The 15086-nt window shown below is 49.6% G+C and overlaps 6 protein-coding genes across 6 annotated transcripts; 1 reads left to right on the plus strand and 5 right to left on the minus strand.

Annotated features, from left to right (window-relative positions):
- BDQ94DRAFT_184533 (fungal specific transcription factor domain-containing protein) lies at positions 1-2795 on the minus strand (the record flags this gene model as incomplete). The annotated part of the gene is made up of 9 exons (XM_026774668.1): positions 1-307; positions 355-893; positions 940-1196; positions 1242-1292; positions 1341-1379; positions 1429-1963; positions 2015-2201; positions 2281-2516; positions 2701-2795. The coding sequence occupies 9 exons, from the start codon at positions 2793-2795 to the stop codon at positions 264-266; spliced, it is 1983 nt and encodes a 660-aa protein (XP_026620522.1). The 3' UTR covers positions 1-263.
- A 378-nt stretch (positions 2796-3173) lies between these two features.
- On the minus strand, positions 3174-3634 carry BDQ94DRAFT_112744 (uncharacterized protein). The gene has a single exon (XM_026763599.1). The coding sequence runs from the start codon at positions 3537-3539 to the stop codon at positions 3219-3221; it is 321 nt and encodes a 106-aa protein (XP_026620524.1). The 5' UTR covers positions 3540-3634; the 3' UTR covers positions 3174-3218.
- Positions 3174-5365, minus strand: BDQ94DRAFT_153796 (cytochrome P450). The gene is made up of 3 exons (XM_026768192.1): positions 5259-5365; positions 4654-5181; positions 3174-4602 (listed from the first exon to the last, which is right to left on the minus strand). The coding sequence occupies exons 1-3, from the start codon at positions 5313-5315 to the stop codon at positions 3730-3732; spliced, it is 1458 nt and encodes a 485-aa protein (XP_026620523.1). The 5' UTR covers positions 5316-5365; the 3' UTR covers positions 3174-3729.
- Positions 5366-6807: 1442 nt separating this feature from the next.
- On the minus strand, positions 6808-8835 carry gprC. Its single transcript, XM_026774669.1, has 2 exons — positions 7937-8835; positions 6808-7881 (listed from the first exon to the last, which is right to left on the minus strand). The coding sequence occupies exons 1-2, from the start codon at positions 8525-8527 to the stop codon at positions 7135-7137; spliced, it is 1338 nt and encodes a 445-aa protein (XP_026620525.1). The 5' UTR covers positions 8528-8835; the 3' UTR covers positions 6808-7134.
- A 1105-nt stretch (positions 8836-9940) lies between these two features.
- Positions 9941-10397, minus strand: BDQ94DRAFT_184541 (uncharacterized protein). Its single transcript, XM_026774670.1, has one exon. It carries the CDS (start codon positions 10386-10388, stop codon positions 10038-10040), a length of 351 nt encoding a protein of 116 aa, XP_026620526.1. The 5' UTR covers positions 10389-10397; the 3' UTR covers positions 9941-10037.
- Positions 10398-13354: 2957 nt separating this feature from the next.
- Positions 13355-14880, plus strand: BDQ94DRAFT_153805 (uncharacterized protein). Its single transcript, XM_026768193.1, has one exon. The coding sequence runs from the start codon at positions 14332-14334 to the stop codon at positions 14650-14652; it is 321 nt and encodes a 106-aa protein (XP_026620527.1). The 5' UTR covers positions 13355-14331; the 3' UTR covers positions 14653-14880.
- The last annotated feature ends 206 nt before the right edge of the window (positions 14881-15086 follow it).

Below are 15086 nucleotides of genomic sequence, written 5' to 3' on the forward strand. Positions count from 1 at the left end.
TGAGTATTGTGAGACTTTTGGTATACAATTCTAACAGTACGCTAATGCCTCTCGTATGATAGTAGCTCGTTATGTCTATAAGCCCAGAAATTTCAGTGCATCTATGCAGCACCATCTCAGGTTCCTTCTTGGTATTGAATAGAAGATCTTATCAACCAAAGTTTTGTGCTCTGCGTGAATCCGTATCATGCACTCACAACGGTGACCATCTGCAATGATCCAAGAACGTGAAGTGCTGTCTTTCACATATAACATCGGTTCTTTCAGACCTGGCCGAATTCACGTTCTATCGCTTCCATCATCTCATCTACTAAGGTCAGCTTCATTCAAAGACAAGGTGAAGTACGCACGCACCTCGCATTCCTTGAATTGCTTCAAAGGCAATTGCATGGTTCGCCAAGAACTTGGCCACTACTCGCAGGCTCTGTTCCAGCTCATTCCTCAGACCTGCTAAGGGAAAGTCACCTGCTTCCAACTCGGGCACTTTTGTCACAAAAGGTCTAGCTTTGCAACTCAGGGTCAGCATCGTATAGCCCGCCTGCATGGCGCAACTGATCAAAGTGGGCATGGCTCGAGGAACCTCATAATTCTGGAATATGTACGGTAGATTGGTCGGAGAAACATCATTGGTCGGGTTGGGGAATGGAAGGCTGTCCAGTAAAGTCACAAGATTTATGGCTGCATGAACACAGATTACTGAGGATGTGTGCGCTGAGAAGGGAAACTGGATGCCAAACTCTTGTATCGATGCTGGTCGTTGTGGCAAGGTCCTAACACAGGATGCACTACTTCCTATGTTTCCATTGGTGGGCGAGATTGGGTGCAGACCTGGCTGTTCAGAAAACATGGGCACATCTTGAAAGGCACAGTACCGGTGCAATTTGATTCGCGCGCTACACAGTCAGTCAGTCATTTCAGCAATAGCAAGCACATACTCACCTGTGCAGTTTTATCTCAGCATACGATCTCAAAGCGCTTGACGCCACGGATTCGACGCAATTTGGCTGTGGGCCTTGAGATGCCGACAATGTATCTCGGCACTCGAATAACAGTGAGGTAATCTGAGTATCAAGCTCGGTCATTCGTTTTTGAATCCATGAGGCATCCTCTCTACGTCGTATAGTCTCGTCAAGCTCAACAGCAAAAATGCCAGCTTCATATAAAGCTTGTTGGGCTTCAACTCGGAGCCTCCAGCCCTAAAAGGCATAAACATGGATTCATCGAACTAGACGGAAACGCACCTTTGGATACGGGGTCACGAATGAAGGATCGTACACGTCGAATGGAGCCGGCTGCAAAATAAGTCAATGGTCCTCCTCGTTTCTAGATGTAGCACTCACCGTGCCCGTCACAGTTGCCATATGGCTTGCGGCCATATACTACCAAATTAGCGCTGTATGGATAAAAAAAAGGGGCAGCAAAACCAACCACAAACCACCATGACCTGCGGCGGGCTAAGGCATACTCATTCTCCTCCAGTGACTCATGCAGTCCTAGCATGAAGGCCATCTCCAACGCCTCATTTGCTAGCCTTGCCGTGTTATCGAGATTCCCTTGCTGGCCATATTCATAGAAGCATAGGATAGATAGTGCAATAACACCTTCCAGGCACACAGGGAGCTTGGAATGAAAAGGTGGCCGACCGATCGAATCCCTCAAGGAGCCTTCAAACCCGCCGGGAGTCCGTAACGGCTGGTAATCCTTAGCAATAGCTGCATATGCAGCTTCGGCAAATCGCAACGCAACCTCTCTTCGTATCTTGACATGTTCCGGTCTGGCAGGATTTTTCACATCTTTATGGGGTACCAGCGCCACCATGGCTGAGATGGCTAGCGCGAGCGGACTCGCCGGCTTGAATCGATCAGGATGGTCTACCCCAGCTGGATTGTGGATGACAGGCAAACGATCAGGTGGAGGAAGAATGGGATAGTACGGATGTATAAAAATGTAGTATGCATCCAATCTGCACCATATCAGTGGCAATCGATGCCTTGTCTTGGTCTTCCCAGCTTACATGTCCTCATTGCTGCCGTATAGCTGGACCGCGTTGACGGGCTGAGCGGACTGGAAATCCCGAAGCGTTTCGACTGGGTTTCGGGGGAAGACAGAGTCAAACATGGACTCTATTTCTGCCATTGGTGTTCCAACATTGCGCAGGGTAGCGCTGGGGCCACACAGTCTAGCTAGTTTCTGCATCCATTCTAAAGCCAGCGGGTTAGTAACCGTCTGGCAGCCGAAGAGGAAGAAGAGGAGATGGGGGGAAAAGGGCAGGAAGTATACCGTTGCCATGCAGAGTTGATGCTGTCCCCGCAGAGGAGGGTCCTTTGGTTGAGGGCCCATGGTGAGCCGACTGCGGATCTGACATGGCCTTGGCATCTAGTATGCGCGGGCCGGGAGTCTCTGGCGTTGATGCTGTCGTCTTAGCACGGAATATATAGACGCTCGAGGGATTCCTGACGAAGGGGCCAAAACACAGTTTGGGACCCGAGCCATAGGAACGGAAGCGCCCCCCACGGCTGTCAAAGCAAAGGATCAGTCAGGTTTCCGTCCGAACTACTGCAGCAACCCCCCGGATAATCCATGAACCCGATCGGACCGGCCAGTAGTGGACAGCGAAGTGAGCAGTAGCACCAAGTAGTGACAGGACTAGTATTCCATCGCTAGTTGATAGTCCCTCCCGCCATCTGTTTCAACACCTACCCAGCATTGTCACCCGATTGGGTCGAGATTTCCTCCAGATCCCGATCCAGACGCCGCCGTCGCCTGGTTTCTATTGGTTTTGTTGTGATTGTCATCGCTCCCCCATTGTCAAGACGGTACTATTCCGCATGAGGATGATGAGACGGGGAGGGGGGGAGAAAAGAGAAGCAAACCCCAGTCAGCCGTTCGAAAAATCTTTATATGGTGGTCATCAGGCCTTTCAAATCCCGACAGGCAGGCTAACGCCGCGGAGAGGGGCAACATTCGGGGATAGAGTTGAGGTGGGATTTGCTTCATGGCGCACGAGAGCTGCGCCCTTGCAACAAGCTTGGCAGCAGCCGCCGGTACGGCCAGACCCGCGGTAGGTTACTTGCTAGTCTGATTTATAAGACAGGGCCCATAGTTACAGATAGTATTGGACAGACGGAGTACTCCGTTGACACTACGAGCAGTAGATAACTACTAGATACAGCAGCTGACAGATGAGAGGATGAGAAGGACATTCCAAAGTTGGGGGGTCATTTGGGAAGAGGAGACTGCAGCCCGTGATTGAACCAAAGGTTGTACCTGTTCAAGTCTGGCGGTGGAGAATTGAGCAGCCCGGCCAGACCCCGTGTGGTTGGCGGGCTGGACCGAGTAATGGTCTTCTTTTCGTGATTCCATGTCGCTTCGGCCGAAGCTGCAGTTGGACCCACGGCACGGAAACACGGACAGCCCCTCTCGACCGCTACTAAGTACGGAGTAGTTCTAAGTCTCTTCACCACTTCAGCCATTTTCCTTCTATTCTCCCTGCACCCATGGAGTTCCTCACTGCTTCGGCTCTGCATCCACCCAATCATTCTGCAGGTCCATTTGGCATTGGTCCCCTGTCCTGCCCATCATTCCGAACCGGATAACCGGATCGCCACTATCTCCATAAAACCACCCTCCTTCCCCTCCACTCACGCGCTTCCTGCCGCTAGACGAGCTGTCTGCAGAGCAGTGTTCCGAGCGAATGACACCTCGTGCAGCCTACTGAGAATAGTCTGTCTACTGAGGTGTAATGTCACATCGATGTCCAGATGGAGCGATCAGAAAATAGTTTTCCGGCTTCATACTCTCCCGCGTTGTGTCTGACGCCAGTCGCACCCCTCGACACTCACGGAAGAACTCGGTTGCTGCTAAGCGAAGCTCCATCCAAGCTAGGTGCACCCCGAGGCAGATTCGTGTTCCGTATCCAAAGGGGGAGAGTGCCTGCTTGGCTACATCGGAACCATCTCCATGACCTCCTAACCAGCGAGTGGCATCAAAGGTTTCAGGATCAGGATAAAGTTCCTCATCACGGTGAATGGTGTAACTTTGCGTGCTTACCGTCGTTCCTTGAGGAACATGATATCCGCAAAAGGTCGCTCCGCCATTCGGGACGCTCCGAGGCAAGGAGCCTGGAGCTGCTCCATAAAGCCGTAGTGTCTCTGTGATGACGGCATTGAGTAGCGGCAGTTCCTCCAGCGCAGCTTCATCATAGTTCGGGTCCAGCGCACTGACCTCCTCTTCCAGATCGTGCTGCAGCGAGGGCTGCGACAACACAGCCCATACCAAGTACGTCAACGTGACTGCCGTGGTATCTGAGCCAGCCACGATCAGATTGCCCGCTTCGATCACCACATCCTCCTCGGAAAGCATGCTGCTTGCCTTCTCCGATTCATTGAGCATTCCCGTGAAAATATTCCGAGTGGAGTTGCTATTCGTTCGACTGTTTGACACAGCGCGCCTTCCATATTCAGTAAGATAGTCGCTGGGGCGAAACATCGCCTGGCAGGATGCAAGTGGGACATATCGGCCTAGGAGTCCCACAATGGGAAGCTCTACATTGATACCCGAACCCATCATTGTGGACTCCAGAACATTGATGTATTCGTTTTTCTGACAATTAGCCGAGCCTCTCATGCAGGGATAGTCACTTTGATAGCTCACCTTTCCATACTGAAGCATGTCGAATGACTCACCAAACATCAAGTGTCCGCTGACATCGGTGGCGAGAAAAGTCCACCACTTCAGAATGTCGGATATTCCATCCCGCAGCAATTCACCGCGTATCTGCAACACTGCTAACTGGACTTTCTCCTTCACCACGGGTTCCCAAGTTCGTCGTAAATCTGATTTCGAAAATACACGTGCAAACAACTTCCTACGCGCAGCATGTTCCTTGGGATCCCGCATGGTAAAAAGTCCCGGATTTCGGTCCCAGGCGAATTTCTGATACCACGGGGTCTTCAGGAAGGCCGACCCGACGCGATGGATTTCTTTGAACTCTGGCAGTGAGGAAACAGAGACCTCGTCCGGAGCAATACGCACCACCGGGCCATACTTCTGGTGCAGGTTGTGGATGAAGTAGATGCGCCTCCCTGTAACGATCGAGAACTTCAGTGGAAGCCTAGTGACTCTTGTGTACAGAGGTCCCGGTATGTGACGAAGGGGAGATCTGAGCAACTTGTAAGCAATCTATACTATTGGTCAGTAACTGCCTCATGGTAGGGTGCATCCTGCAAGAGGATATGCTGCGCTGAAGACATGCATACCTGCAAAACCCAGATCGCCACGGCAGTCGCCGCGCACAGCGCAACCTGTCGCTCCATGTCGAAAGTGAGTCACCTTACGCAGTTATCTGTAGCAAAGGCCTGAAATTCTTTTCCTGGAAAAATGATGGGGATCGACGATTTACTTATTCGTCAATCCGGGGCACGCCCTTGAGTCATGGACGTACGCTCTTCATTTGTTCTTCGGGTCCCGGCTCCACCCCCGCTCTCCACTCGGGGTTATTCTGCCCACGAAATACCATCCATCCCCCGTTTTCGATCATTCGGGACCAGGAAACTTTTCTTGATAACACTCCAATGTTCTCACGGATTTTCTGATACGTATCTCATCATTCAAAATGTCACCACATCCAATAACGAGGAAATCAACTCGATAGCGAAAAGATGATAAAGCGCGAACAGCAAGAGAATGCGTTTTCAAACCCCATGACAAGCATGAAGCACTTTTCTTCACGACTGTCAAGACTAGAAGTACAACAGAGGACTCGTATGATTTATAGACACAAGTGGTCTCCCCGAGAGAGGCCAGGATTGAGCCACGGTTGAATTCCAATTGCTGGGGAGGCGTTATACTGTGTAACGCTAATAAATGCCACGATTTGAGTATCTCGCTCGCACCGCAGCCATCCAGATCGCCATCGCATCCGGGCGGTCACATTATAATCAGAAAGTGAGACTCAGGCATATATCAATCATATACAAGTGACTCCCGAACGATAATGACCTAATGAGCATGGGGGAAGCAAGTTACAAAACACTGCCATGATTAAGAAAAAAAGATATAGTTACTGACTGACCAGCCAGAGAAGTTCTCACCATCGTGAAACACCTCACTATCCAAGAATCCCCAGTACAGCTCTTCCTCTCGAGTCCCTAGCAAGAAATAATCTATAAATTATTCTCGCATACCAGTATCTACAACCTACCAACTACCTACTTCGTCTAACATCTCATACTATACTTATTCCATAAAACAAGGCGCGAGGAATACGACATGAAACGAGACAAAAAGAGAAAAGAAAAAAGAAAAACACTAGATCTCATCACGAGAGTAGTATGTGACTGCGCGAAATAACTGGTTTTGATACGTCTAGTCTAGATCCTCCCCGCGATCATAAGTAAACCTGTAGTCTAAGGCTACTACCTTGTCAATAGAAAACCGGTCGCCCATGATTCTAATCAGCTACGCGTCTCGCAACTACGCCATTACGTGTCATTACAAAGGTCTCTTGGTCTTTACTCTCTTCATACGCGGTGTAGGACAATGACTGATCGAGTAGTACTTTATATAATTCGAGACAGCCTGCCCACCAAAGCATGGCTCTCTCATCTTAGTATATTATTAGGCGTATCCTTGGGATTCAGAATTCCGGTACTTTTAGAATGTGAAGGAATTGGTGTATAAGATGGAAAAGAAGCGAAGGGGAAAGATAAAGATTTCCGCGAATGAAATTTCTTCATTAACTTTTCTCGATTTCGCAGTGCATCATATCTTATCTGCCAAGTTGAACGTAAGAGAAGAAAAAAGTATGGTATCATTCCTGGAAGGTATTTGAGAAAAGAAGAAAGATAAGGAAATATCCGGTGCAAGGTATATACATGTGCATAATAATGTATGCAATATGAAAGGTAGATAGGGATGCTTTCTCCGCGGAGATCGCAGAGAGAGGAAGGATGTGGGGGTGTCGAAGTCGTCGGAGTGAGAGTATTGATAAGGGGGGAAAACCTGAGATAGCCGCCACCACCAAGAATACAATAAAGCCGTATATAGTAGTACAAAGATAGGCGTAAGAAGTATAACATAGAAAAAAAAATAATGAAAAGGGCATTATTTCGAAAAGGACATTGAGTGGGCGATTTATCTTCCCCACATCCGTGCTGACGAGTCATTGATTCTCCCATGGTGGCGGTCTGAATCCTTGCTCGAGCGATCGCTGCTCTCTTCGACTCCATTGTCGAATGCAGGTTCGGAGGTGATCTCGATCGTGGTGTGCTGGTACACCTTGCCCATCGGAGTCAGTTCAACACCGGCAGTCTGCACAATGTTGTCGGTGGAACCGTCGCGCACGGTATGTTCGAGATCGTCGTCTTCATGGACGCCCTTGCGCAGAGCGCTGATATCTGTCCGGTTCATCTTGGGGTCCGCGGTGATGGTGGTCAGATGGTTTTCGGTCTTCCGGCCCTTGCTGCTCGCAAAGCGGTTGTAGCTGCGATCGTGACTGGGTTCCGATTCCAAGATCAGGTTTCGACGGGTAAGGGTGTACAGCAGGGCGTCGACCAGTCCGGAACTGGTGATCATGGCACCGGCAACACAGAAGTAGGCTATACTGGGGGAGTTGCCTTGCGCGGTCGCCATTCGACCTGCGGCAAGAGGGAGCGAAAGGACAATATAGGCGATCGGATAGATGACCATGTATCCGATAACGCGGCGAAGGCGCTTGAGACTTTCGATGTGACTGCTGCCCAGAATGGCGGACTGCTTGATCCGGACCCGGAGCTGGAACCACATCACAGCGTACAGACAGACCGTACCGAACTCGGCCAAGAAAATCCAGATGTAGTGCGTCCAGAGACGGATCGATTCGTAATCTTCGCTGATCCAGCACTAGAGGCGCAAAATCTTAGTTGTTGGCCCAATTCGATGGCAGAGGTTTACTTACCCAGGCACCTGATGGGATAAAGACGTAACGGCCATGAGCAGCAAGGGGGATGATAACAAGGACGGCCACAAAGATCCAAACTCCAATTACGAAGCTGACGAAGACTTTATGGCTCATTTTCCGCCCCAGAGCCACGAGCAGGAAGGTATGAAAGGCGATCGCCAGGACGAAAAGTCCACTTCCTGGGTCTCCTACCTGCAGCCAGAATCCCTGCAGGAAACAACCTGCCGAATCCGCGGATATTTTATCCTCTGCAATCCATTTGATGCAGATCAGGAATGCGAGCGCTTGCTGGAGATCGGCCAAAACGAGGTTGTAGATGAGAATGACATATTGATTGTAACCGATGTACCGCGCATATGAACCGCGCCAGAAGATGAGTCGGTAGCTGATGAAACAGATCAAGGCCAGTGTCGCTACGAAGGATAAAACTGCCATGACAGAGACTGCAATGAGACCTTTGCGCTGAGTGCTGGGGAGGGGATCAATGTCCAGAGTGACGCCACCGGGGCCATAGATCGTTCGGCGGAAGAGGTCTCGCCCCCCTTCATCGAATGCCCCCAGGGCACTCAGGACATGTACAAGACTCATTGTTGATCGGGTTTTGTAAATCGGAAGCCGGGGTGGGCTGCTGTCATTATTCTCTTCCTCAGGCGACGGAGAAAGCTGCAGCTGGGCCTGGGAGCCAGGGCGGTGGCTTTTGTAGAAGCAGCCCCCGATAGAAGATGAAGGGTTGAGGCGATCTAGAGAAGTCCTGAATTGTCGTATCTAGAATGCTCAAGAATGGGCACAGCAGTGGAAGGCCGATTTGTGTTCAGTTCAGGGGTTAAGCCTTCGCACTTACTTGCCAGGACTATCCAAGGATCAGTCGAAAAGTAAAAGAAGAGGGGAAAGGGGACATTGCGCGATGGAAGTAGGAAATGGACGAGCCACACACGCACAGAGACACACACATGGAAGGCTAAACTACCGGCACGGGGAGTGGATATGCTGTGGAGGGCCAGCCCTTTACCACGCAAAGCTTTTTTTTCTTTTCGCCAGAATAGTTTAGATTCTGTTGCCCATGAGCCTACGAAAGTAGAGAGTGCAAACTAGGAAGTCAATCAGTGTCTCGAAACTAGTCTACCCCATATCACGGTCTGGGCCGACGTATCCCGTGCTGGCCTATTGGCGAGAAAGCCCCCCAGGGTTGCCCCTCACGGAAGTCAAAACCAGGGGGCTCTCAACTGGGAAGGTCGACCAGGTCAGCACGTACTCTGGCCTATAGCGGCCTAGCAGTATCTTCAATTGGTTCCGGAAACCTTGAAGTTTGGATGGCAGACCCGGTGCCAAGCGTAGGGGACGAACGTGGTTTTTTGGTTCGGAATGTTTAGTCTACTAGCGGCTGGTACGGACTGGTTCCGGGAGCCTAATTTCGACTATCTACACAGTATCCAGGTAGATACGGAGGTGGAATGGGTTTAGGAGAGGGTATGATTATCTTGCCACCGGTCTGGCAACCGGCGGAGGTGACACATTTTTCAAGTATGAACTTCAAACCACCACTGTTAGGCCGTATAAAATCAGCCTATCAAAGGTGCAGGGTGTCAGGGGAAGAAGCTTTCAGACGGGGCCTCGGGTCTGCGAGGAGCATAATTGTGGGTTCGACTTGTGCCGCGGCCAAAGGAAAGCGGTCCGCGAGTCAAACTTGGGCCAAACAGAAGTGACCATTCTCCATGCAGTACCATGGCCGCGGGTACAATTTCTGTCACCAGAACTCCAGTCTTTTCCTTGTAAGCGATGTTGCACAGTGTGACAGACAAGCGACGAGGGCGGATCTCGACTAAACAGCTCTCTCAACAACAACAACAACAACAACAACAACAACACACCGAAATAGAAGAACAAAAGTAAATTTTCGACCTCTTTGGCCATGTTGGAGCGCAAATTTTCTCCCTGGCATAGCGGGAAACGCCCCAGTCGGCATCGCGTTAGCATCCCCGAGAGGGACATTGAGCGTGCCATGCCATTGATTCCAGAAGCCTGCAGGTCCCGCTTCGCGGATCGGCTTAGAAATTGATTCGGAGGATCCACCTGGTTACTACAAGTGTAAATCACGACGCTAGGTTGCTTTTCTGTTTGGGTAATCGATTACCTCTGGAGATAAGAAAGAGGAAATAATCACGCAGGAGCACAAAGGCAGGATCGTGGCGATCGCTGACTTGGACAGAACGATTGGGTCAAGCAAGCACCCGCCTCCAGCTGCACTGGGTCTCGATCGTCCCTGAGCGGCAGCATCGGAATGCCAGATGTTCTGGGTCTCACGGCTGCGAAGCGGTATCTGTGGGCGGAACCATGGAATGGCATGAGCGCACACGGCAAAGACCTTCTTGCTGATCTTACGTGTAAGATGCAATGACACCATGCAAATATAGAAGTGTCTCCGACTGGTTCTGAGTGTGTGTAATTTCATCAGTCGTTGTCAGTGCGGTGTTCTGCATGTGTGTTTTGTTGCGGCTAATCAGCAACTTAAGTGTGGAACAATTTTAATAAGCGGGATACGCTAGCGCATCCGAATAAGTTTCAAGAGCCGTCACCACTAACAGAGAAGGCATCTTGGTCGAATTGTGCCAGAGTTCACCTCAGGTGACGCGGCTCACTGGGGAACTACACTGTGGTTTCTTCCCATGGTGAGTGATCTGATACCGTCGCGGCTGCAATCGCACCAACATAAGTCCGTTTAGCGTTGAGTATCAATGGATCCCTGGCCACCGCATTAGGAGAGGTTGATAAGGAACCTTTTCACTACTAGTAGTACAATGTCCTCTGTGCTATGCACTACCTTATCATCTAATATGATCATTGCCTGGTATGTCGCTTTTGGAAATAGTGAAAGAGAACAACTGGTCTATACATGTTTTGGCTGCTCCCACCGAAGGTGTCATGGTCTAGTCAACGTCAAAAAGGACATAACAGAAGGTACAAAGGCTCCTTTCGAACACCGATTCACGGGTCAAGAAAACTTCTCCCCTCATCTTGGTGCTTCTTCGAATATCTATTCTGCAGTCTAGGAATACAGCGGTGTCCGCAAAAAGCTATAGCCAAACTGAGTGGAGATTCGTACCAGCCAACGGTTTTTAATCAACGCAATACCGGCTGTGGACCGGCGCTATTGCCCACAAGAGGAAGGTGTCGACGAATCACGCTCTCCCATGATTCCCACTGGCTTGACAAAAGTACTCCTTCCATTCTACAACCACGTCGGGAATGCATTGCTCATTTTGTCGAGCCTGAGGAGCCTCTGCCTATGGCAGTAGTCGTGTCTTCCGTTGTCATGGCTTGGTGTGCGATGCAGCTTGTGTTCTATCCAAGTGTATCGCTCTAGTGACGCTCCTCACTCCATTCGCGCCATCTACATCTGCCCTCGTACTACCAAGATCACCGACACATTTCCTTTGGGATTGGTGTATAAGTCCATACTGCTTCTTCATACTAGGTACGGTGCCCTTGCAGAATTCCTCGGACTAGCCTACATAAGGTTCCTTGGTACACACCTACGCTCCTTGGCTAATGAGCTTCTTCCATTGGTAAGTCTAGGGGAACAGGCCCCGCTGATGTATCCCCAAATGCTGTCCCGATAATACTACGTATACTCTGATCTATTCTGTTTGGACCTGATTATCATGGTCGCACACTTAACCCCTCGGCGCAGAGCCTCGAAAGCTTCGTGGACCCTGGGCAATCCTGGTCTAATCCATACAAGATGCGTTCACAACTTGGATTTATCAATAGGCTGATTGTCAGGCGTATCTTAATCTTCACTGTGCTTGACAGACCAGTGTAATACTGATTTGGCGACCGTCAGAAACAGTCATCTTGCCGGGTGTCAAAGTGCGAAGGCCCCCTTTCCAATAATGAGACCATCTCAAGCTGCTTCATGAATCGTAAGGTGCTAACTTGGGTGGTCTCAGGAAGATCATAGCATAAGCTCTGGGGGTTTTTGGCGCTAATTGCACCGAAAGGCCATACCAAAACAGCAAGATGCACCTGCCAAGTCCGGGCTATCATATGCTATCATGGGTAGGCTGACATGTCATCATGAAGATCATGGCTCTGTGCATGAACGTGCTCCCAACTTGTAAGTTCAATAGACTTTACGAAGTGGCCCGCTTACAAGGGAAACGGCATTGATTGTGAACACTACCGCGGGGCAGTCTATCGCAAGCAGCACCATGCCAGAAGGCATAGGACCCAGAAAGAAATCTTCTCAAGCATGAAATAGCAGTACTGAAAGGCTTCAACCAATGCAATCTTGACCCAACATGTTAGCACGCAAGTGCGCAAAAGGGGCAATGCTTCTGTCCAGGAATTTCGAGATTCGATCATATATGCCTGGCCAGTGCCACGTAGAACATGTGGACGTCAAGCAGGTACAGAAACCTTTCACGTGTCGTTCGTCCAGTTAAAGCACTTTTTGCTGATGTCTCAGAGTCAGCGCTGAACAGATCTGCTCCATGCTAGATCTTGTCGATCCAGCACATGCCTGCTATCACGAGAACAGCGAGTTCAGGTAGGATGTCGTCAACGAGTTTCCTTTTCCAGTAGACCGCGGCTCAGAATAGTGTCCATAACCACTGGATTATTACCGTTACGCTGGAACGAAGTTGTCATGGCCGTTAAGGAGGTTCCACAATGGGTGGCGATCACTATTATTGCTACCATGAAGAGTAGTGTTCTTGGCGCCTTTCGCCTTTAGTGTCGGCAGCCCGGCAGAACCAGGCATCACGTTCCGCTACTGCCAAGCGATCGACATTCTGGCCGCTCCCTACGGTAATTGTCCAGGGCCTAACTACCCGTCTTTCAGAATCATCTCGAACTAACAAAGACTTCGGCTCAACTTAATTTAGATTATCTCATCACAATAACTTTATGTAGTTATGCCTTGTGGTTGCCTTGGTGGCTGCTTGCTTGCTTGCATGGAAGTCATTGCCTCATGGGCTCAAGCTACGAAACCTTGACACCTGGGAAAGGGGTCGAATAAAATCTCTTCACCTCTTGGCAGTCTCCAGTCAAATTACTTGGCTGCCCCTCCATGCCAGCGTTCTGACTCGGCCCAGTCCCGTTTCAGGGCCCCGGCGGAAGGCCTCCAAGCGTCCAAGGAGCCATTCATACGGTGTGGGACTCATCGTCTCGAACAGCCGAAGTCCCGTGAAATCGGTAAGCGCAGCCCGGTGTCAATCATCAGGAGGGGTTCTCCTATATTATGTACAACTGCGTTATGCTACAACGCCCGAGCATTGTTATCCGCTGGTGTCAAATGACCTTCTGGCAGAAAGAGAGTAAGCCGCAGATGCTATGTGTCTTGCCTAAACGGCCGATCAAAAAGCAAACTTGCTCCCGCCTGGGCAGTCGCGTGGAAAGACATACTCTCTCTGTTCGCCAACATGCTCTTCACCTCATGTCTCACATGGCTCGGTGATGTGGAGAATAAGTTTACAATTGCAAAGACTCTGCTTCCTATTGCTGTCTCGCAGATTCCTGCTTTGGTGGCTTCTACTTTCGGGAGCTAGTTCCACGAATGCCGAGACCTTACTATTTAGCGATAATGTTCCCACCATGGAATATGGTAGCTTTCGGAATTCTCCTCTCCAGCAAACGACACCAATGACAGCCCCTCACAAAGTCTCCGGCCGGCCACCGAAAGTCAACTGCGGGTTTAGCTTTAAACAGATAAGGGAATAAAACAAAGAACAAGGCGGGGATTAACTTCGATAAAACTGCAGGGCTATCGCAACTAGTGTTGCCCTGTTGATGGGCTAACCCGGCCTCCCCTTTTCGCCCCTCTTCACACTCCATAGTCCATCAAAACCCAAGATCAAGTCGAGCCGTGCTTACTCGGAAGAGTTGCTGCCGAAATTCTATTTTGTTTTTCTCCCTTCCCGGGAGCGGAACCAAAGAACCTTGTGGCTACAAGATCCATTTTCTGGATGAACCATGGATACTCAATAGCTGATCTTGAACCGGATGCAGTAAGTCGCACGAGTATCAAGCAATTGGAACTGATAAGGTAATGAGAATGCACGGATATCGAAGCTGATCCGGAAGGTCGCAATCGTCCAAGCAATGGAGCGCAGCGAATCTGGGGTGGAATGCTCCGACTCGTGTCAAGATAAGGAATAACTGAGTTGGGCTTAGCTTGGAGCACACTTTTATGCCCTGAACCTTATGATGATGAGTGAGAAATTAGTTGCTATGAAGAAAGGAGAAGGGACAACTACCCCTATAGCGACTCTGACCATACCAGCTACCTCAGCAGCGTTGCTAGGCTTCCTTGGTTTCCTCTGCGAAACTAATTGAATCACTGATCCAGAGAGAACAACACACGACTGAGACAGCCCTGGAGCAGTACCATAGCAATGCCATTGCTACATTGCAAGTGCCTCTCCCCCTTGATTTACTTACTAGCTCCCTCTCCGCACAGTAGTATCTGTTGTCGTCGAGGGGAACCTTTCTTAGTATGGAACTTCGAGAAATGGAACGCCTCAGGAACAATGCAAGGAAGCCACCACAAACACACAATGCGGGGTACAAAGGACAAGAAAGGAATACAACCAACGAGATTCAATCAATCAACGTCTGAATCTTTCCCCGCTTCGTATTCACTGATTTCTATCCTTCGTTGGTCTGTGGGAGAAAAGGAAAGGAAGTGCGCCACCGGATTCCCCCACCTCGTATAACCTCCCGTCTCGTTTCTTCCCCGCAGAATAAACATACATTTCTGGAATAGTGCGGGTCGAAATGGACTTGCTTACCTTGCTTATGCGCCTCATCAAAAAGTCGCTGTGTGGTTGTTTGAGAAAATGGTGTCGAGCTCATTGCTACTGAAGAGAGGACTGAACATATAATCGATCCTAGATCATAAAGACTAGTTATTTGCAGAGTAAGAGAGGGTATTTCTGATTTCAGTAATATAGTTGTCCCTAGTATTCTCCTGTAGAGTGTTCACTATTTTATAAAGAACAACCAAGTTGACGAAATTATATGGAAGAACTAATCCGGCGAAGAAGCATGTTCGAGGAAATATCCTTGGCAAATAGTTATATACTATAGAGTCCAATGACTTATGAAACAATTCCTCTTTTTCCACAAGTACTGAAGTTCCTGGTAGTTC

This window comes from Aspergillus welwitschiae (genome assembly GCF_003344945.1).
Source record: "Aspergillus welwitschiae strain CBS 139.54b unplaced genomic scaffold BDQ94scaffold_58, whole genome shotgun sequence".
NCBI lineage: Eukaryota > Fungi > Ascomycota > Eurotiomycetes > Eurotiales > Aspergillaceae > Aspergillus > Aspergillus welwitschiae.